The sequence below is a fragment of the Neopelma chrysocephalum genome, unplaced genomic scaffold (assembly GCF_003984885.1).
Source record: "Neopelma chrysocephalum unplaced genomic scaffold, ASM398488v2 Primary Assembly neopelma1_125, whole genome shotgun sequence".
Taxonomy (NCBI): domain Eukaryota; kingdom Metazoa; phylum Chordata; class Aves; order Passeriformes; family Pipridae; genus Neopelma; species Neopelma chrysocephalum.
The window spans coordinates 1,505,067-1,528,890 of record NW_020897787.1 but is presented as its reverse complement, the minus strand read 5'-3'; the positions used below and the strand labels follow the sequence as shown (position 1 = coordinate 1,528,890).

Here is a 23,824-nt window from a genome sequence, read left to right as displayed (position 1 = left end):
CCATAGAAACGCTCCTGGTATGAATCTAGTAAGGAAAAAAAAAGAATAAGCAAAACGTGAGCTGTATCAACACAACAACAGAAGGAAAACAAACCTCCCAATCCAGAAAATTAAAAAAAAAACCAAGGCAGAAGCTTACACTCCCCCACACTTACACACACAACCCCCCACAGCAGCCTGGTAGGAAAAGGTTTGGAGAGATAACAGGATGTTCTACTACAGAGGAGATGCAAAACTGCTGGAGACAGAAGGAGCCTCTTAGGGACACCTGAATATCAAATCCAGGGAAATTTCAGCCCCAAATAGGGAAGATATCCAAGCCTATATGTACATTTGTGTGTGAGTGCAGCAAAGGCTGAACAAGCAGCAGAATCAGGGCCTTTAGCAATAAAAAGTAAGAGTGCTTAGAGTAACCAGACATGAACAGGCTGAGGATTGAGTAGAAAAAACAGTAGGTTAACAGTTACAATTAAAGTACTTCAGTGTTATGCGTTCAGTGTTATGTGTGGATTTTCTGCCTAAAATATCTGCTGACCTGCTAAAGGACAGTGTAATTTCTGAAGTGTGACAGCAAAGAGAAGTTTTATCTGATCTCAGCATTAGTTAGCAAGAAGTGGCAAGAGACAGGAAAATGCAAGAGCACCACTTTCATACAAGGCAAGAAATGGGTGTGTGTTTGAACACCAGCAGGACCTTTTATTCCAAGGGACAGTGGGTACCACAGGCCCCACAGTGCAGAGTAGGAGGCACTTCAGCCCAGTGTGACATCAGTGTTATTTTGGGATGAATGTCAGCAGTTGGGTCAACGGCCTCTAGCAACATTACCACACTTTTAAACAAGGAAGCAGAGTGACAGATACAGGAAAAAGGAAACTTAAGACTGTGAAAGATTGCCCAAATGTTTACAATACTAACAGACCTAAGGGTGCAGCTACTTCTGTGCCTGTACAGTTCCTCATGGCACCGGGAGCCCCTGGCTATTGTAGCAAATAAGGTGACCAAGGATGAGCTCACAATGCCAGGAAGCACAAACTGAACACAAATTACACCCCTGGAACTGAGTGCAAACACATCTCTGAGGATCCACACAGGGCAATTCCTCCAGCTCAGCACCCTGTACTCCCAACTCGAGACAGCACTGACACCTGAGAGCACACACACATCCCCTCACACACAAACAGAGAACAAACACTTCCTGAAGACAGCAAAAAGGAGTTGTGAAGTGTTGTTAAGATGGCACATACACATCAAGAAACTAAAATAACTTAAGCACTTGCAAAAATATTTATTGTGAAATTAAATTAAGAAGAGAAAAATTGAACCACAGGTCACCTGAGCACTCTCCTGTTTGAAAAGGTGCCTGCCTTTTTGAGGAGAAAATTTAGAAAGCAGTGACACTGTCTCCTTCTGAGTGCATGTTCCCACCAGTGTGCTCTCAGTTCAGAAGTCCTGTGATTTAGTGTTATGTATCAAACTTACTAACTGTAGATCAAGAACCTCGGGATTTGTCCTGCCCAGTCCTCAGGGCTCCACACCTGCCCTGGCTGTGTGAGCCAGTACAGCCCAAAGGCCTCCTGATCCATGGAGTGCAGGGCACTGACTCTGCTGCAGCTGGAGCTGAGCTCAGAACATAACACACAGCTCTGCAAGAAGTGAGTGCACAGCAAACAGTGGATTTCCAGTAAAAGCTTGGCTTGGGGCTTTTCTTGGGGATTGACAAAAGGTGGCAGGACTATTCTCTCTTTCTAGGCATCATGAAGAAAGCATGCAGGGCTGTGACTGCTTCTAAGATGCTCTTTTGACACAAAGCATTTCTATTGAATCCAGAACACAGTCATATTAAGAACATCTAATTAATGTGAAAATTGGTTTCTTAAGTCAGGGAGAGGCAAGGCACCACAGTGGAGGAAACTTCTTGGTGTTTTGGTGGAACCAAGGGGCTCCTACTCATGATGTAGTGACCAACTGCAGCTGCAGAAGGACTGAAAAGGAAACCCCACAGAAGTGAGGGCTGAGAGTGAGGCAGAGAGTGGAAATAGAAAATGCATCCTTATCTAAATCCAGGGCACAACTGCCAGGAGTGACCCCCCCCAGGGCTGAGTTCATCCCAAAATATAGACTGTAAGTCATAACTCTGGTAACTGATGTTACTACATCCAGTTTACTGTCCAATACACAGACAGGGGATCTGCCCACAACAAACCTGGTGCAGCAGCTTTTAATATCAGTTGAGTGGATTTGTTATCAAACTATATTTCAAAAGCAAAGACGTGTCTCAAGTCTGACTAAGTTAAAGAATCCTACTGTGTAAGTGAACCTTGTCTATGTGATATCCACTTAAAAAGGCATTTCCTCTGTCTTGACTTTGTTCTTGTACATGTCCAAAGATTCAGCTGCTAGACAGGAATAAGTGGGCAGGTAAGTTCTCAAAGGCTGCCACACCTTAACAGAGCAGAGAGTCCACCAGCGTTAGGGACAAATAAAACCACTGTTCATTCTCACCCACATGCAATAAAACAAAAAGCTACTTAAAAAAACATCAATCACCCTAAAATAAACAGCTAGAATAGACTTGCCAATCAAACTGTTACAAGATACATGCAGAGTTTTTCAAATACTTTGATTTACTACTCTGTAGCACAATAACAGTGTGGCTGTAAACTGCAAGTGATCCCCACCCCTAATATTTGACCACATTATTTCTGAACTTCTATACTGTAAGTTTCCTCTGGGGTTTGTACTCAAAGTGAAGGCAGAAAAAAAAGCAAATTAGAATTTGTGATCACTGCCTGCCTGCGTGTTTCCTCCCAGAAGAACAAGTGTCTGAGGCACAGTACCCGTGGGCAGGCTGTCTTACCTGTGCTCTCTCTTCATCAAATTCCAGGCAGCCCATCCCATCCAGTCTCTGTAGGTCTATCCAGCCTTTCCAGATCACACAGACACCATTGAGAATCATGGGGGCCTTCAAGTACACCTGAAACAAAAGCCAAACCCACGCCATGAGTTTGAAAGCGCTCCCACACGTGCCTGCACAATGAAAACACTCAGCCAGGAAGCTCCTCTGTGCATTCTCAGAACACCCAAACCAGCTGGTAACATGAGACTCCATTTAACAGCTTCTTCTGCCTCCTTTCCAAGAACTCATTTTAATCAAGTGAGTGCTCTAACTTTTGCCTGCTGTACTGGATGGAATAAATTGAAGCTGTGTTCTCATTTTATCAACTGGCACACACCAAGGTTTGGTTAGAATTCTTACTCCTTTCAGTTAAATTAACTGTTTTTCTTGTCAGCTAGCCTTCCTGTCACAGTGCCAGACAGGGGGGATCCCTTACAGCACATTTGAATAGTTAAATGAACACACACCTTCCTACTCCCAAAAAGAACTGTATTGAACCCCAACACACAAGAGCTTTCATCAAAGAGCATGTACTGGTTTCAATCCTCCTCAAATTCATGAACTAGTCAGAATTCAATAAAATACACTATATATACACACCGTGCTAAAAATAAGGAAGTCTTCCTGTGTCAAAGAAGCAACACCAGATGATGAAAACCCAAGTACAGCAAGGAATAATGCATGAGCTTAAGGCCCTACATCTAGATAATGGTAGATGATACAGTGATGACACAAAGGAACTTAAAAAGAAGCAAATACAACATTAAACGAGTTTGATGTGTTATATTTAATGACATCAGCCTTAAACAAAAGTCACAGCAAGATTACCCGAGTTGTACAGAAAAAAAAAATAATTAAAAAAGAAAGATAAAAATCAACCTTCTGTGGTTATTTCAGCCTACTTGGCAAGTCAAAACCCCTCGTGGAACAGAGTTTGTCTGTGCTGAATCACCAGAGAGGCAAACCACACAAGCAGGCCTGCACCCACTTCACACTGGAAGACTCACACAGATCAAATCCAGAGTATTTTCCAGCCTTCTGGAGCAGCTCAGCTAGGTGGGGAAATTCTCACACAGCACTTCCTCTACCAGCTCTAAATTAATGCTCTGGCAAACCCTCCTCAGAGCCTAATTGATGCTCAGCACTGTAAGGCATCTCAAAGCACCCCAGCAGTGCCTCCTTGCTCAGCTCCACACTCACCAGCTCAGGTCACTGAGCAGAACAGGAAAAGCCCAGAGAAGCAGGAGCCAGAGAGGAAGGGAAACCTCCCACATGCAAAGGCACTAAACAACATAAAAGGCAACCCATGAGTGGGAGAAAGGGAACAAATAACATGAATCCAACTGAGGAACAAGTCAAAGAAAACACACATTTCATCTCCAAGCTTGACTTCCACAACACATCACACTCCGGCCCGAAGTGATGCCTCCTGATGTTTTAATGAGTGCAATGGGCAGGAGCTCAGGGATGAAGAGGCAAGGGTTAGTTCAAGGGATCCTCTTCCCACGTGCACTGCCCTGCAGGGTCTCTGCCCAGGGCACAGATGGTGCTCAGTGCTGGCACTCGGGGCCAGCCCTGGAGTCACTCCTGGCCCTGCGTGGTGCCAGCAGAGCTCTGGGCACAGCCCAGGGCACAGCCCAGGGCACAGCTCTGGGCACAGCCCAGGGCACAGCTCTGTCCCACGGCCTGTGCCAGCAGAGGTGTCACAAGCAGCGTGAGTAAGAGGTGGACTACCAGGAAACCACCTCCCACAGCCCTCATTTCGAGACTGAGCATTTCAAACACATCACACCCTTCCAGAACAGCCCTCACTCATCCATCTTACAAGGAGCAAAGTGCACGTCATCAATTTAATACGTGTTTAACTGGTTTAGAAGAGAAAAACAGTTAAAACAGGCTATTAGTACCAAGTGTCATACTCTTCTAAGAATAATTCAAGAGGGGAAATAAAAAAATTGTACAAGTCAACTATGGGTCTGTAAAGACAAAGCAGCCTGTACTCTAATCTAGTTATGTTTTACAGGAGCAAACAAGCCCCTTGCTGATCTTCACTTAGGGTTTACTTCTCACCTCACCTCCCCTACTCTTCTGGCCCACAGCAGGAGCCTGGGATATCAGAAGTTACTTAGAACTTCCCACAGATGACAAAACCTGCCTTCCCAAGCTGTCCAGGAGTACTTTTTGTTTGTTTCCTTGACAAGGAATATTGTGCTCTGTGATTCCTGGTGCTCTACCTGCCCCAAGCACACTGCCCAAAGCTGAGCTGCTGACACAGCAGCTGGGGAACCCCTGGCACGTGGCCTGACCTTTCCAGATAAATCCTGTGCCCTTGCTCCTGAATCAGAGCCCGGACAGCCTCACACCACCCATTCAGCAGCTCTTCAAAACTCTGATAAATAATCATTTTTCCCTTCTGAGAGATGAATTCCTTAGCAAGATATTCAGGTTTTGAAATTACCATATAATCATTCAAATGTAGTCTAATTCATATTGAAACCCCACGAGTTTAGGCAGGAACTTTTCTCTCATTAAAACACAATAAAGCATACTGATACTTTTAAATTTATTTTAGAGAAAGGAATTTAGACTCCTTTTCCCCTCTCTCCTCTTTCTGGAAAATAGAAGCCACCTAAGACTACAGTCAAAAACGTTTAACCACACGTTTCCTTCTTTTCGATAAAGCCAGGCTGGTTCCCTTTCAACTTCTGAACTTAACAGAATAATTAATAAATTACTGCTCTGCCTGCGAGCACATGATGTGTTATGGCACCTCAAAATCCAGCAAAATGGTCTTTTAAAACATTTCAGAATTGTCTGCTCTGAAAGTTGCCTCAAGACAGTCACAGTAGGAGATCAAAAGCAAAAGCTGCATTATTTCTATAAAGACCCCAACCTCCCCCCATTAATATTATACAATTACACAATTTGATTAGAAGTAGAGAAAAGAACTTTCATAACTGTTTCAAGGTTTTACTGTCAACTCTAGGTTAACTGCATTTATATATTTTTATAAGTCCTCCACACATCTCTGGGTGCTTTTTGTAATAATATCTGTAAGGATGAGAGTAAGTCCTCTCTCATTTTGCACCCTCATTTTCCACACACTGGCACAGCCAAAGTCAGTTTGTTAGATTGTGAGAGCTAAGTAAACTGTCATATACCAAAATATGCAATTTTTACTAGACCAGCAGCTGAATTTTTGTTCAGGTGGCTATTGCACAATTAATTTCATCTCAAATGACATCTTCCATTTCCAACTTCTACTGCAGATCAAAGCAGCATTAGAATTTTTAAATGAGAAAAGCAGACATGTTACTTTGGAAGGAGCCTTTTAGTGTTAGAACAAATATTCTGCTCGCTGATTGAACAAGCAGCAAGAGCAAACACTCTTATCTCCTGACAGATTATCTGGACAGAGGACAAACAGCCCCACAAACACACATAAACTTGAGAAGGTGCTGCATGAATAGCCTCAGCTGGGCTCTAAGTTGTCGAGCTGTGTTTGTGCTCTCTCTGAGTCCCAGCTGGCTTGTTCTCAAAGACCTCTGTGCCACACCTTCAACATATAGTGTATCTCTCACCCTCCCTTTTGTACTCTTTCAACTAATCTGTTATTTCTTCTGATCTGCATTTAAATGAGCAACTCTCTCCTCCAACTCCAACTGACTGAGAGTTATCTTTGCTGTTAAAAATAGGCAGGGACGTGGCTCCTGTAACACAATTCATTCATATTTTAAAAACCAAGCCATTTAAACAGAGGACAATTCTCAATGACTTTTTAAAAACTGCCTTATTTGAGTGCAAGATGAAAAACCTCGGTTTCACATCCTATTTTAGCCCTCTAGTAAATCCTTATCTCACACCACCAGGGTATTTAACTGATGTGCTGGAGATAACACTATCTGTGTGCCCCATCCACACATCCTGCAGTTACAGACAGTGCTCCTGCTCCCCACAGCTCCATCCACACATCCTGCAGTTGCAGAGGATGCTCCTGCTCCCCACAGTCACCGAGCCATTTCCTCCCCAGGGACTGCCCCCTTCTCACCACCCACCCACTCATGAATCAGCAGTTCCCCACAGCAGAGCCAGGAGGAGCCCAGCTCACCCCCCAGCTCACCCCCAGGAACAGCAGTCCCTGTTTGCATTGTCCCAGCACACTGGAGCAGAAGCCTAGCCATGAAAGGAGCAGAAGGCTCTGTCAGAGGAGGCTCAGCCCTGACTCACCCTGTGCCTCATCACATCTGCCCATTCCCAACTGCTCACCCACCTTCCCTCAGATCACACTCACTGGTCATGTTTGAACTGCAGTGACCCAGGGACTGCATGGATGAAACACTGACCACTGAGAAAGGAACAGCTGGAAACATTTCCTCCAAGAGAGAGAGATGTTGAATCAATCAAGGCCAACCTCCTCACTTCAGCTCCTCTTCACATTATCTATATACACTGCTGGGCAAAAGGAGACCACCTGTTCAAAATGTTCCAATAAGAAGTTATGTATTCATCTCTTTCCTTTAACAGGAACCTCATATGAATATATACACATCTTTATAAATAAAATGCTGTAGTCTTGCCATGGACATGTGGCATAACTGTGCTGAAACATAGAGTTGAGTCAGTCCCATCCCTGGGTTCCCTCCAAATGCCAAGACTCGCTCTCATATCCCAGAGAAGGGTGTCTAGCCTGGATTTCAAAGAGGGGGCAAAGCATGAGAGAGGAAGCAATCTATGAAATGCAAAAAAAAAGAGTAACAACTGAAGTTACAGCAAAAGCTGCCAACTCCACACAAGGCTTCAGACTACACTTTCAGATACCCATCACTTACTTTAAAAGAAACTAATGACAAGCAACCAACTTACAGGCAGAGTTTACAGCATTTTTCTGACTTTGTAGGTTTAATTCCGAAACAATAACCTTGTAACATAGTTTTTTTTAAAATGTTAATGAAACAGTAAATACAAACAGTTGAAAAGAATCCCCTTTAGAAAGTCACTATGGGTGAAATAGACTTTTAGTGTTTTTAATTTGGATCAATCCTTCTGTCCCATGCCTCAAAGCATATTATTATTATTCTTTCTTCAAACACGCAAAAAAATGTTTTCTATTTTATAAGCTACATCTTTGAGCACCTTCCATTATACGAAAATGAGGTTTTGTTAAAATTTAAACCTTACACTCTTCTGCAAAAACGTGAGGGAAGTGATACTTTCTGACCAAACGAGCATCTTTCCTAAACAGTTGTACACAGATGACCCAACTGTGGCTTTCACAATGACTCCAGCTCCAAGTTTCTCAGGGGTGGCACCCGTGTCACAGCTGTACCCACCACCAACAACGGGAGCAGCTGCCAGGGCTGGGCAGGGCAGGAGGCTGCCCAGGGACACCACGCTGGGCCAGCAGCACCAGCTCTGCCTGTGCCCTGCTCCTCCTGCTCCTCCTCTTCGGGATCACAGAGACATTGCACTGCAAAGAGAGGAGATTCTGACAACAGGACAAGGGGGAATGGCTTTATATTGCCAGAGGGCAGGTTTGGATCAGGGATTAGGAAGAAATCACTCCCTGTCAGGGTGGTGAGACACTGGGACAGAGAAGCTGTGGCTGCCCCATCCCTGGAAGTGTCCAAGGCCAGGTTGGATGGGACTTGGAGTAACCTGGGCTGGTGGGAGGTGTCCCTGCCCATGGCAGGGGTGGAACAGGATGATATTTAAGGTCCCTTCCAGCCCAAACCATTCTGTGATGCTGATTTAGACTGTGTGCATAATCTGAAAAGAGGTTGGTAAGAGGAGGAATGACCAGGCCTGTTGTAGTGTGTGAAGTATTTGTTAGAAAAAACCCATTTCATCTTTTCAGTTTTCTTCTTTCCTCTAAGTTAACTACATACCCCACAACGCTCACCCAAAAACCAAACAGACCAAAAAGCATCCAGCCAGGGTTTAGTTTTTACAGAACACAAGAAGAATTTCTGGAAAGAGAGTAAAATATTCAAAATGAAATCAGGTTTCTCTGCTTCATCAGCTCTGACACAGATTGATTCCTCAAGCAAACCCAGAATATTAACAAAACTGTGTGCTTGATAAGAGTTCCAATCTGGACTGTTATGCTTAAGAGGGGGGAAAAAAAAAAGAAGAAAACAGAAGTTCTAAATGCAGCCTTTCATACCATGGTGTTTTAACACGACAAAAAGCACTGGAAATACAAATTCACTGACTGTGAGGAACAAGATATCTTGAATAAAAGAATTTGCTGAAATACAAAATATCCCTCAAATTGCTAACAGCCTGTACTAGAATTTTAATAGCAACAAGTAAAAATAGCTGAGCACAGGGCTGAGTAAGTTAACTATTATTTGCAGAGATTGGTTGTACATAAGCAGTTAAAATTGTTGTTAAGTACTTTAAACTCCTGCGTTTTTCCCCCTTTAGAGCAATATATCCCTGGTTTGTTCTGCTTCTGTGTACTTCTGCTCCTGCTTAAAGTCAATTAATAAAGTTGCAACTATGATTTAATTTCTCAAAAAGGTTTTTTATTTGGACCCTTAACAAAATACTGTACTTGCCAGACTCAGGAGTCATAGGAATTTTTTATTTGTTTTTAATCTAAGTTTTAGACTCATGGATGCATTCCCTCTACTCCATAGAAACTAATAAAGTAATACATGCCTATAGATACACACACACGTTAATTTTATGGATGATTCAATATATAGCTTGAAATATTAACTGAAGGCATTTCACAACAACAACAAAAAAATCTCAATAAACTTCTGGAGTAAGTTCCATTCAAAAATATCAACAACACAAAAAATTATTTCAGCTGTCTAACTATAGCAGAAGGTGTTTGGATAACAAGTGACAGTATTTCCTTGGTGTATTCCCTGAGGAAACAATGCACTCCAGTTCAGAACTAGAAAAACACCTCAGAACATCCTGCAATTGCCAAATTCACAGCAAAACCTGATGGGCTGGGATTATGTACTTCAGTCACTTTTGAAGAATGCTTACAAAAGTCACCTTTGTTATTACAAATATCACTAAAGTTCTCAAAAAGGTCCACCCAGAAGATTCCATTCAGATGCAGCACAACCCATTTTTACAAATTCACGTAGCAAAAATATCCATGTGCAGACTGACATTAAAAATACTTCTGTAAGTCATACCTCTGACAAAACCTCTCCTAACATGTTTCCTGTACTACTGAAATACTACAGTAATGGGGTTTAGTTTCTAAAATGTCACAAAAAAGAACAGCAGAAGAATTTTCCTCACTTTACTGGAGAGTCAGAATTTGAAGGTCCCTTTTAGAAAACCTGGTATTTTTATGGTTTTTTTGGTTGGTTTCATTTGTTAGTTTTTTCTGCACAGTTAGCTCGAGTATGTAATCATGACTCCTGTTTGAAAGCAGATCGATGTTTCATTAAATTAGGCACGTTGCTATTTCAGTCAACTAAAAAACAAGTCTATAACTAAGAACAGATATGAAGCAGTAAGGATGTCAGATTAAAATCTGTGGAAACTGCAGCATTTTATTCCTGGACTAAGACCACTGTTCAGTACTTCTGCTTACGAGCTCGCACAGAAAAATACTAAAATGCTACTGCACAGAAGTTACACTCATCCATTTAATAACAACCAAGGCTCTCCAGACACAGCTCCTCGTTCCAAAATACTGCAATTTCTGGACTAAGCAGAAAACATGAACCAGACCTGACCACAACCACCAAAAAACCCCCCAACACAAAGCAAAAACTCGACGGCTTCCAGTTTTCACATTGTCACTGCAGGAAGGTCTGATGCCTCCCAAGGAGACCTGCACCTCAGGCTCCTGCCTGACCTTAAAGAGACAAAACCAACCACACAGCTGGAACTGAAAATCAACCAAATGCAACGAGCAGAATATGAGGAGAATCTGAAAGGCAAATACATGCTGGGCTTTTCCCCTGTGAAACTCTACAGGGTCTTTTATCAGCCCATCTTTACTGCTGGATTCTACATGAGAAAGATGAAAATTTACTCTCCCTTTTAGAGTGGAGAGGGCAGGCACTAAAAGGCTCCATTTTTGTTGCAACAATTAAAAAGAATAATGTTTTTGCAGCAAAGGATTCCCAGGAGACTGCTGCCTGGTTTGCTGCTGCAAGCACACGTGCACACCTATGCTCCCAGACCCAGGAACTAACAGGGGCACACACAGCTTTCTGCCACGTTGACAGAATATTTTCCAGACAGAAATTTCAATATTGCTCGGGAAATTCATTCTTTTCAAGCTTTCAGAAAATCACACAGCAAAAAGCAGTTATAACCAGCAACTCCAACAGAGGGTTAGAAAAAGAGGTTTATCTAGAAGTCATCATTTGCACACCATGCTACCTGGGTGCAAATAAACACCCTATTGAGCCTCTACTTTTGAACTGAAAAATTTGAAGCATGTGATGCAAGTATACTTAACCGGAAGTTACCTGATTTTGACAATATGGGCAAGCAACTAATAAAAACCATCCAGGAACGGACCCAAGCAGGAGAGGGGCATGAAAAGTTGCTTCTTCTGCCCTTTGGCTTTCATTACCTTCCTGAGCACTCTGACAGCCTCCTTCTTCCCCCTTAAGCAGAACTCAAGCCTGGGAAAACTGTGTGAACATTTATTCAACAAGTGGTGCTGCATCAAGGCTGAAAATAATGTTATTAATTTTTTGTCTTTTTTAAACTATAACAATTATGCAGCTTTCACCATTCAATAAAATTTCATAGTGTCAAATATTCTGTAGAAAACTGTCAGCTTCTGCAGAGAACATCCTTAGCAATGGCTGGGAATTTTCTTTAACAGAGTAACATCAAACTTGCAATTATACAAGTTAATGAGCTCATTTTGCTACTTGTGCTTTGGACAACGAAGCTTGAAGAAACATTACAGTAACTTTCAGAAAAGTAACAGTTTCTTGTAGCAGATGTTTCATCATCCTATTGAATTTTCTTATTTTTAATATGAAGTATTAAGTGATTTTCACAAAGAAGCAGACATTCTCAACGATGATGCTCTTTTCTCATTCATTTAGAAGAAGAGCAGAGAAGCATAATGTTAACAACTTTGCTCAGTAAGTGGAGACTGATATGCAAACAAGAGGATTCAACAATCCAAATGCCTGGATTTCTTCCAGCATCTGTGCTGTAGAGATCTCAAGTACTGCTTTCATCCACACAGCACCCCTGTGCTGCTTCCCAAATGCAGAAGTGAGCTTGCTAACTCTGGTTTTGTTCCTCCTCTGGGAAACTTCAGGATGATGACATGAGTATATTTGAAATATTGTCTGTACAACTCTAATGAGTGCATTTAAACCACTGGAAAGAGCTCAAGGTGCTGTGACTGAATAACTGCTTCTGCACTGGGTAAGAGGAGCTGAGCAAAGGCAGGTTTGCTGCTGGCAGAGCTCCCACAGCCCTGCTCCAAGTGCTGCTCTGAGCTCTGCTCCAAACTCACTGCTCCAGAATGGCATCACCTGCCTGGAATGACCGAGGAGGGAGCACAGGGACAGAAGGATCAGGGATGGAGGGGGTGGAGGGTTACGGGGAGAAGGCTGGGGATACTTGTCACATGAGAGATGCCTGGTGTGACTCATGCTCTGGTGGCAGAGGGCACCCTGTGATAAATCACTCTGGCAGGAACAACTGTCCAAAGCCAGCCAGTGGCTGCTTGCCAGCACAGCACAACGTGTCCTAGCAATCTACGTGCCCTAAAGATTGCTCTTCCCAAAATCCAAGTTCCTGACTGTTCATAGTGTACAAACTCCCACTTGCATCTCCCAACTGAGAGGTCAAGCGAATAAGCAAAGATACACTATCACTACCTGGCTTCAAATGGAATTTTGACTAAATAGCTCTCCTCTGTGCAACAGCAGGTCATAATAAAGAAAACTTCCAATTATATAGGGAAAAGAAAAAAAAAAAAGAAAAAGTTTCACTCTCCTCTAAAGCAAAAATGGTTCTAGGAGCACAAACAACGGAATTACATAGCTGGAGAAAAAAGAGAAGGAAGAAAAAGAAACTGAGAAGTCTCTGCCAAATAAAAGACTCTTAAGCACAAACACAATAATAAATTCTAGAATCACAAGTATCTATAGAAGACTAATATTTTACTCAAAACCATATAGATGATCCTGGATGAAAACTAATGAAGGGGGTGATGGAGAAAAGCGGGTTCTTCTCATTCACCAAGCCTTTGCAGGACTCTCACCAAGCAACTCTGAGAAAAAAAAAAAATCAAGCTGTTCAGCCAGGCTGGGTACAAACTAGATATTCCACCAAACCCATTCATCTGCTGTCAGAATAACCACACACTGACCTTCTTGTTTAAGGCAAACAGAAAAAGCCTGAGAAAGATCAAAAGGAACGTGATGTGGGGTTTCTTCAGGGCAGCACCACTTCCCTTGGCCGGGCAGGCAGAGGCAGCTCGAGGGCCCAGAGCACAGACAGCCCAGCAGCTCATGTGCCCCCACCGACCACCTGCTGCTCCCCACAGGAGAATCCCTCCCTACCACAAGGATAACAATTGTTTAAGGGTGCTCAGGAAAAGCACCAGTGAGATCTTCCCTGCCCCACGTTCCTGGAGTGAGCGGAAACTAAGCCAGATGGACACGATAAAAATCTGACCCCAAAATATTGTAATCCTAACCCACCAGGGCATTACAGGACCAGCAGAAAATCAGTCCAGGACTGTACAGAGCTACACAGTGAACCTCACCTCGCCTTCACACCTGGAAACATCTCCTGTTCTGCAGGAGAAAGCGTTTGTGAGCAGGACACAAAATAGCCACACAAAATATCCTTGGAAACAAAATAGCCACACATATTAAAATGTGATCCACAAAGAATTACAAGATACTCCTTAAAGGCTGACAGTTGCTAGTGTTTTAACTAAGTTACATCTTACAAGTCCATAAGTTCCACCACGTATAAACAGCTCCCTGAATTTTCCTTAGGTGATGCCCAGCTCCTCAGGGCTGCAGCACCATCTCCTGAAATGCTCTAAATTGAGACCTTCACAATAATTCAAAGGAGCATTAAATTACTACAAATAGAATGATGAAATCTTGATAATTGTGAAGACCACAAGCATCTTACGGCTGAGATAGTTTGCCCTGTGTGGTGGCACACCACAGTGTGACCTTTAATTAATATATTATGGTTTTGTTTTTTTTTTTTTTTAGTAAATCCCTAACATCAGACACCCTTTCCCACTGATATGGGAAAAGGTAAAATCCTTCTGTCCAGAGACTCAGTGGATTGCAGGGAACACACACAAGTAACTGCAAACTGTGAGAATATTTTAGATGATGACAGTGCAAAAACCCCAAATAATTTGGGACTGAAAATACAGGGACTAGTGGAGTAGGGCTCATTAGCACCACAGAGAGGGCAAAACCAGAGCTGAAACTGTACATTTGTACATTGGTTTTCCAGGCACCCTCATCTTTTTTCAAAAAGTAAGCACACCTAAAGGAAGGAAAACGAAAGCTTTGTGACAGACTTAATGTTACACCTAAATTCTTCAGAAAATGGTGATGACCAAAGAAATTAAAATAAAACTTCCGACTCAATACATCTTAGCACAGATGCTCAAGTATTTCTCATAAATTAGGCTTTCCCCTTTCAAACAAATTCTACTACAAACATTGTGATCCTGTGTTTGACTGGAAGTTGCATTTGCTCAGAAAATGGAGCAGCCAATACACCACTCCAATAATCTGTTAATTGTGGACTAGTTAATCTGTGGACAAGTCCTATCTATCGAACCTCTAGTGAGAAAACAAGACACAAGTGGAAAATTGATGCTGTTGCCTGCCACTTAAATATAGTTTTTATTAAAAAACTATTAAAATATAGTTTTTATTAAAATACAGCACCTTTCTCGTGGCACTTCTGCTACTGCTGTAATGTCTGCCGCACAACAAGAGATTTTCTTTTCTTTAGATTCACCCAAGCAGTTAACAACAACTTACAGCCAAATAAAAGTTTCTCAGTTACGACAAAAAAACCGCACGAGGAGAAAAACTCAGCATCTTCAAGGAGAAAACTGAAATTCTTTAGTTCTGGCTGGAATAAAGTTAATGGTTAATGAGCTCCATCAGATGTGGCACAGCAGGCACTCTGAAGCAGTGCACATCTTGTGTGATGTGCTCTGAGCTCTGCAGCCTGGGAGGAGAGCACATCTCACTGCAGTGAGCCCGGGGAAGGCTCTGCTTTACGAGCAGCTGCCGCCGAGCAGCACAGACAGGAAGCAAAGCTGCACTCGAGTGAGCTGGAGAACAGCATTATAAATAGTATTAGAAAGGGGAGGGGAAGCAAAGCAACTTCACACACCTCATCAGTGACCGGTATTCAAACAGTGAGAAAGAATATCCGAGAGCTGATGTTCTTCCAAGTAAGAAAGAGCAGAGCTGTATAAACATCTTGAGTAACAAGTGAGAACGGAGGACATTTATCTTGCTGTGAGAAGGACATAAAATGAATCATGCAAAGAAAGTTTTTAATAAAAAACTTTTAATAAAACAAAAGGACTTTGAATAAAATTAGGTTTTTAGAAGTGCTGAAGTCCACACACACACACACAGAGCTCAGCCTGAAGTTCATAAGGCATCAGTATAAAAGTGAAATAAAAATTAAAGAATTTCATTAACCACAATAAAACCAGCCTAAGTAATTAATGATATTGGAGATCCAAGGCGAAAATACAGCTCTCCATTTAATTGAAGGGTTTAATCATGTAAGATCTCAGGCAACACATCAGACTACTACAGTCTACCTCTGAATTTCTTAACAGCACCTATTCACTTATTCTTTAACAAAAAAAAATACCAAAAAGAAAAAAAACCCTGGACACTGGCTGACAACACAAAGGATCATGAAGCCTTTCATGGTTCAGTCCTCCAGAAATGGGACATACACTGAGTCTGACACACCTCACACACACCCACAGTCACAACGAAATACAATGTTCCATGATTTTTATGATCTAGGGACCTATTCTTAGTGCTGTTTTTCCTTTTGCCGTGACAAACCTGAAAAATTGCTCAAATACACAATTAAATTTGCTGCAGGTCTAAGACAGCACAGAATGCTAAAGCTATCTCAAAAAAAATGTTAAACTTGGGTTTAAAATGAGTAGAAACATTAAGTGAACACTCAGCTATCCAATTCTTGGATTAATGAAGACAGGGTATCCACCAGAGGCCTACCCACCCATTGTGAACATCAGATGCATCAAATTAAAAGGCAAATTAAGCATACAAAAAACCCCCTCAGTTAAGAAATACCAGACTGAAAAACCTCAAGCCTATGAAGTATGTATTTTCAGAATCCCAACTTTCACAAGGGTGTTGCTCTTTCCAAAATTCAATCACTTAAGCAGCAATTCCAGCAGATGCTGCACTGGTAGCTTTGTCAACGTGTGTACACAACTGCTTAGGCACAATAGTGACATACTTTAAATCTGGATAAACTATTTCGGGCCATCATTTGCTTGGCCAAACACTGCAGCAGAATTCCAGAATAAAAATATTCTAGTGTTGGTAAGTTTATCTGCATTCTAGATCTCAAACTAATGCCTAAGATAATAATTAACTGACAGCTCCCCCCATAGCCTTTTTTTATTCATATAATTAAAAACATGCCTTGCTGGCATAAATCCAGTGATGAACAAACACACATTATGCACTGCCTCAAGAATCAAAGCTCATAAAACAATGTTGCACAGAGCTACGAAAAATCACATGGTCTTAAGAGACTGCTCGAGCCTATGAAAGAAATTCTTAATAAAGCCAAATGACAAAAATCTAGAGAACAAAATCTCAGACAATTCACATGAAACACTGAACTGTTTCCGTTGATAACGTCAGAAACCCTCTCCCACTCTGCCCAGACCGTGGGAGTGGCTCCCTTTCAGAGAAGTTCAGTTCTGTGCAGAGCAAGCCCTGCACTCATGTGTGATTTACCCAGCAAGGTCTGATTACAACCAGGAATTTGTGATTTGTCCATACCAGAGTATAACATTATTCCCACTTATCAGTTTGTCCACCTCTAGCCCCATTCAGAAGATTCCTTCTAGACATTTTAGTGAGGCACTATGGAATTCACTGTAAACACACATAAAAGAGGGAGTGGCATTCACTAATGAGGCTCATGTTCTATTTTAATACACAGCACATCTACCACGCTCTTACACGATTAGGACAACACAAGAAAATGGATGAAGTAGTTCAGTACTTCAAGGATTCATTCAGAGAAAACAAAGTTAAAAAAAATCATAGGAGTAAATAAAATTAGTTTTGAACTGGCAAGAAGAGAGACTTCAGTCTTCTTACACTTTACAAGAAAAATTCCTCATTCAATTGTGAGCCAGAATCAATATTTTTCAGTAAGAGCCAGATTCAATTCAGCTTCCTTAGCAAAGCAGTCAGTACCCAGACAGCCAGCTTCACTCCTTCTCCCCCAATTTGTCAAACTTCTGCAAGCCTCACAGGACTAAATGGAAAACAATTTTTTCCAAAAAAACTCATTAACTTGAATTCCAAATACCATAACCGCCCTCAGGAATTTTTTTTTCTTCCAATCAAGTTTTCCCACTATAGGAAATATTTATCTTCCACCTAGAAGTATTTAAAAGACCCAATATGCCATTAAACCTGAATAGGCTTCAAGTATTTCCTCCAGCCTGGTAGGTTTGGTAGCATTAGCTGTTTCTTGTTATAAGGGTAGGTAAAAAAAATTCAGGCAAATGAAGAATTTCGTAGTCCTTTAAAAGTCTTTAAAACCAAAAAATTATACAGAAATTAGCCTGAAACAGAAAGGCTGTGAGGGCTTAAGTGCTGGTCCAAACCCACTGAGGTCTGCAGAAAGTCTCCTATGGAATTCAGTGATCTTTGGATTAGTCCCAAAGCACCTACAACAGCACAGATAAGAGACAGTGTCTACTTTTTAAAGGTATGTTTTTCCTGTAAAACAAAACCAGCTGTAAGTGATTTCAGTAACTTTATTCTGATGAGACAAAGCAAGGTTTCTGACTTTAAATCTAATACAGCTTCCCAGTAACCATCACTGTCACTAGGGAATTCTAGCTTTCAATATCAGCCTATGGGACAACCACCCCAGAAAGGAGAGATTCAGAAATCAATTCTGAAAGCGATGCTGCTTCTGTGGTAGAGCTCATGGTGAAACTGAGAAAAAGATTCATCCCACCAAGAGCACACTGACTGCTTGCTTTATCAACAGGCAGCCAAAGACACAATGAAATAACCTGTTGAAAGTGCAAATTTTCATTAGTCCACCACAATTCGTTGGACAAAGTCTGATTTCTGAACCACTTTAGAAGCAGCTGCACAACACCAAATTTAAATTGTTCCCCAAGATTTTATCACAGCACGGCAGCAGAACTAAAATTCTGTTCTTCAAAATAATAAAAAGCCACCAGTACTGCCCACATTTCCCAGCAGAAACATTAAGATGCTTTAAAACAGAGCGATGCCAGATTTTATCCTGCCAGCTTTCACTGGCGCTCCCGTCACTCCCAACCTGCGTGGAGATGTGAAACACCAGAAATTCTGCAGAACACACGCAGTCCATCCTAATAACATCATCAGCACAGCATAAAAATTTCCTTCAGTCACAACAATTTCCCTTCTTACCTTGCCTCCTTCTCTCTCAAAGTCGACATATTCCCGGGTCGGTGTCTGCCGCTGCTCCCCCTGCCAGCTGGCCGGAAAAAACTGGAGAGACAGATTGGTTCCTGTGGCCACAAAAGCCTTTTAGAAAAATCAATACAAACAGGATCAGGGAGCAAGACATTACATAAATTATGCAGGCAGTCATTTATTTTTACATCAGTTTATGTCTTAAGCCAGGCAGCATAGAGAATACTTAAAGTCAAAAACATGCACTCATCATTTTTCTTAAGTATTAAGTTACAAACATCTGATTCCATTTTGACAACATTTGCCATTGGCTGCTTCGGATATAAAATACAACATGGAATCAATACTTCTTTCAAATCAGTTTTGCTGACATTAGAATCTGTCCTTTCAGTTCTGTCTGGATACCCTGCACCAACTTAGTACCTGCAACGTTAAAAACTGCCCGTGATTTTAAAGAGGTTGCACATCTCTCAAAGAAGTACTGCTGAGGGAAAATTAACTACCGAGACCTGATACTAAGGAACAACTATTTTCAAAAGAAAATTACTTGTCTCCTTTCACAATCTACTTATACCTAGAGAAACACTTCACTGAAACGTAAAAACTCCTGTTTGATGATCTCCCGGCACGGCTCAGTCAAAGCTCACAGGACCAAGTCCTCGTGCCACACTGAGACACCCGTGAAATCCAGCTCAGCAGATGCTGTCAGGGAGAACAGGCAACTGTAGGAATGCTCAGCTGCAGCCCTTTGTAAAATCATTAAAGGGACTGGCTTAACCGTAATAGAAAAAGCACACGTTGCTTTCAAGCAAATAATCTTCTACGATTTCAAATGAAAATAGGCTTCAGTTTTCTTTATAATTCTCTGCATTTATTTGCATATCTTAACTCCAAGCCATGAAGAGTACATCAATTTATAGACATGAAATAAAAAATTCTTTTTGCAAGTAGAAGTTGGGTTTGCAGTATTTATACTCTTCTCTGGTGCAGGTGAGCACATTGGCCCCTAAGAACCCAAATACTCACACATGCTCCCAGAATATCACTCTACTCAAAATCCCAGGGTTAAATGTAATTTGTTGCAATCAAACAACTGCATTGATTACCACGATCACTTAGACTTAAATGGTCATTAATCTAGAATATAGTTCTTCTTAAAAGCTATACAACTACTACTCTGATAGTTGGAATTTCCTGAGAAGCAGATTTCTTTCAAGCAACCCAGAATTCAGGAACTTTATGGCATAACTGTCCTGCTACCTATGACACAATAGCTCTCCATGTTATTTAAGATAGTTCCAGCCATGGACTGCAATGCTGTCTGCCACAGGATTAATACCTCCCATTTTGAAAGTAGCAGTGCTTTGTCTTGACTCCTTCCCCTCTGCCAAGGGAGGATAATGCTCTGCAATCAGGTTTCATTCCAGGCTATCCTTAATAACAGATTTTGTAAGTTTTCTTTGCTTGTTTGTTTTTTGTTTTAACCCTCCTGTAAGCATTTTCTCAATGTCATTAAAATTAACAAGTCGGTCCTAGTAACACCAGGGGGAATACTGTATTGGTACATTAATATTTGCTTGCCCTACAATACTCAAAGACAAACATTTCAATCAAGGAAACAGAAGCTTCACCAAGGATACACTTGCATAAACAGGAGGCATCCAAACTGCCAGGGCTGCAGACCATCACTGTCAGGCTGACCATCACCTTGTGCTGTCCCTTGGCCTCTCTGAGGGATTCTATTTACAGACCAACAAAATATTATCTCCAAATACTTCTGACTGTAAGTCTTCACCACTTAGTCTGTTCAAGAACTACCTTCCTACCTCCGAGCATCTTTAGCAAATACGTGTTTTATACCCCTCAATTTATACATTTAAAATGCCAAAGAGTGAGATCTTTGGAGTGTAAACCAGCTGAGCACTGCAGCCCTACAGAGCACCCCAGTGCTGGTGCCGGGTCAGAAGGACTATCCTTGCCTCCTGGGAGAGCCAGCAAAGTGCCCCTGCCTCCCTGCTCCCACCCCTGTGTGTGCTGGAGGGCCAGGAAAAACCATTGAAAAAGAAGAGAAAAAAAAAAAGAAAACAAAAGTACACAAATTCCCCATCCTCGTGGAGTCGTGCAGGCAACATTTAAACCATAGGGTATTTAAAAAGCTATGTAGATATTTTTTCTCTGGATTTTTGAAGCCTGTTCCCTCCCTTGGAACAGATAAAACCGTCCAGTTAAAATACTCATGGGCTTCTCAGATCAAATCATAGGCCAATACTGAAAAACTTGAGAACAGACTCGCTTCTAACCACGCAGGACTACGTGGAACCCAACATTTTTTGAGTAACAAGCAAATTAAACTAAAAAAAAAAAGTCACACCATTAGTTTAGTTTTAAGTTTGAAAGTAAGAAAACTATAATTTTCTATGCAGAGCCTTTTAAAGCCCAGTTTGAAAAGCTATCAGACATTTAAGTCCCAAATTTTGCAAAAAGCTTATCAGGTACTACAAGGGTGACCTGACCCACACGTAGACAAGGTAAATACAAGCACCTTCCAAGACAAACCAAACATGTGAAGGTATTTTCAAGTTATCAAAGCATCACCAGTAAACATGAAATCTTATTTAATGTATTTCACAGTTAGTTCTCATAATACTGGTAATTACTTTTTTTATTCAATCAAGAGCCATTGGACAGACACAGCCAACAACACACTGCCCGTTCTACATTAAATCCCTGAGCTCTTCTCTCGGGCTTTTTGTCTGCTTAAAAATATGTAAGGTCATTTGCAAAGGCTCCCTTTGGAGATAAAAGAATAACTCCTTGATGTCTGGAAAAACATTCAAGACTAAAAAAAAAAAAAAAAGTAAAATTACTAGCTCTTTTTAACATCAGTCATTACACACATTACATTTCTAAATAAACCTGACTACTTGTGCCCTGTTCACAAAACAAAACCAGATGTTTCAGATCAAGAAATATAGAGCCTGTTTCATAATTAAGTAGAAGTGAAAATATGTAGAACAGGCATCACTGGTTGCTTCCAAGGGCTGAAGTTGGGGTAGAAAAAGACAGCAGCAGGCTTAGAAGCACAAAGGTGAAACTACAGTGATTTCCTATTTATACAAATAGCTGCATAGGCTGCATTAGCAAGCTGGTTTATAAGCTACATGGGCTTTTTTGGGTTTTTTTTTAGGAAGGGATTTGAGTATATTATGCACTTTCACCTGTACAGGAATTTCCAATGCTAGCCAACTATGTCTTCCTTACCTACCTATTGTTTCCCTGGTGACTTCTTAGAGGAAGCAAACATGCACTATGAAAATTGAATGTAAAACAAACAGTAAAATTAAGAACCTGTCTACAGAGGGCCTCTCACAAGATAATATTACAGGTTCTAAGACCAGTGGTAACAAGCAGGGTTAAGATTCAGCTAAAATAAAGTTACTCAGTAAAAGGCTATCATGTTCTTGAGTGTGTATCCTTTTACTGACAAATGCAAATGACAAGATCAGCCAAAGTAAGGGGTATTCAACTATTTTTGTTTGGATATCCACACGAGTAATTTCATTGTGCGTAAAGATAATTTCATTGTGAATTGACTAGCAATATATACACCACGTGAAATTAAAGAATGCATGGTGAAAGTGGGGTTTATTTTCTATTTTACCTTGTCTTTCTCTATATACTGTAAATGAAAAAGAGGTTACTTCTGCATTTTAATAGTCAAGAGTTACAAACTTAACAGTGCTATGAGTTACTGATCCTATAGAAGCAACCTACAGCAGATCAAACCAGGAAATACCGAGTCAGTTCTTGACTACTCCGAGCCATACATCTCACCTCTTAATTCAGAGGAGAGTAGTCTGTAACTAACCTTAATGAATGAGAAAAACGGGGCTGAAGCTGCAAGTTTCAAAGCCTAATTTTAAAAGCATTTGATTTAGCTCACAAATACATCAAACAGCTCACTCTCCGGGCTTTTAGACAGCGCCTTCTGAACAATGTTACTCATTTCTGAAGGCTACTGTTTCCGGAGAGGAGAGAAAAAAAAAAAAAAAGAGAGAGAGGGAGAGAAAAAAAGCTGAATGTTGAAATAAGCAGCTCGTAGCTGCAGCACGTGCCCAGGGAAGGAGCAGAGCCGGGGGATCTCCCTCCCTTCCCTGTCACCCCGGCGCTCCAGACGCGGAGCGGAGCCGGCACCTCGGAGCGGAGCAGAGCAGCGCTGCTGCCCAGGCGGGCACGAAACCCTCCCGCCCCTCGCTGTCTGAGAGGCGGCCGATGTCACCCCGCTGCTTGAGGAAAACTTTTCCCCCCCGCCCCGTCCCGTCCCGTCCCGCCCGGGCCCCGCGCAGCCCCCGCGCCCCGAAGGCTCCCGCAACTCCGTGCGAGCGGCGGCGGGGCCCGGCCCGGGGCAGCGCGGCGCCACTTACGATCTCGGAGCGGCCGTCGCGGCAGGCGTTCTGGAAGCGGGCCTGCCTCTCCTCGTGCGGCCGGTCCCTGAAGCCCGTGTACTTAATCTGCGGGGAACAGGGCGCGCAATCAGAGGGGCCCAACCCCGGCGATAAGGGGGCAGCGGGGTGCACTGACTGCGCGTCCCCGCCCGGCCCCGCCGAGCCCCGGGGGCTGCCCCGGCCCCCTCCGCGGCCCGCGGAAACTTTCCCCGCGCAGGGAGGGAAGGAGGGAGAGGAGGGAAGGGGGAGCCCCGCCGCCGCCTCACCTCGCACTCGCGGCTCAGCTTCCTGAAGAACTCCTCGTTCTCGAACTTGCTCCGCTGGTCGGGGACGACCCGCGGCATGGTGGTGGGGCCGCCGCCGCCGCCGCCGGCTGCCCTCCTTCCTCTCCCTCCCTCCCTCCCGCCCGCCCCGCGCTGTCCCAGCCCCAGCGCTCGCCTCGCCCTTTGTTAGCCCCCGCCGGCGGCGCCCCCGCTCCCCTCCTCCCGTGCCTCCTCCTCCTCCTCCTCCTCCTCCTCCCGCGGCGCACGCGGAGCAGCCGCAGCCGCCGCCGGAGCCCGAGGCCGCCGCTCCCGCCCCCCGCCCGCTCCCTTCCCTCCCTCCCTCCCCGCGCTCCGACTTCCTCCCGCTCCGGACTCGGCCCGAACAGCCGCGCCATTCACAACTCCGCGCCGCCGCCGCGCATGCGCCCCGCGCCCGCCCGGGGGGCGAGGGGCGGCCCGGGGCCCCCTCACAGCCCGGGCCGGGCCGGGCCGGGCCGGGCGGGTCTCGGCCGGGGCTTCTCCCCCGCGGTGCTCCCCGGCTCC

At 43.0% G+C, this 23,824-nt stretch overlaps 1 protein-coding gene across 2 annotated transcripts in view; it reads right to left on the bottom strand.

Moving 5' to 3' along the window:
• Positions 1-23,396, bottom strand: part of CBFB (core-binding factor subunit beta) — a 37,790-nt gene extending 14,394 nt beyond the window's left edge. For both annotated transcript variants that reach the window (XM_027698283.1, XM_027698282.1), the window contains exons 1-4: positions 23,285-23,396; positions 22,998-23,084; positions 18,568-18,684; positions 2,858-2,974 (exon numbers count right to left, since the gene is read on the bottom strand). In XM_027698283.1, coding sequence (XP_027554084.1) covers positions 2,858-2,974; positions 18,568-18,684; positions 22,998-23,084; positions 23,285-23,362 — 399 coding nt within the window. In that variant the 5' untranslated portion in view covers positions 23,363-23,396. The remainder of the gene's footprint in view (positions 1-2,857; positions 2,975-18,567; positions 18,685-22,997; positions 23,085-23,284) is intronic.
• Between the last annotated feature and the right edge of the window lie 428 nt (positions 23,397-23,824).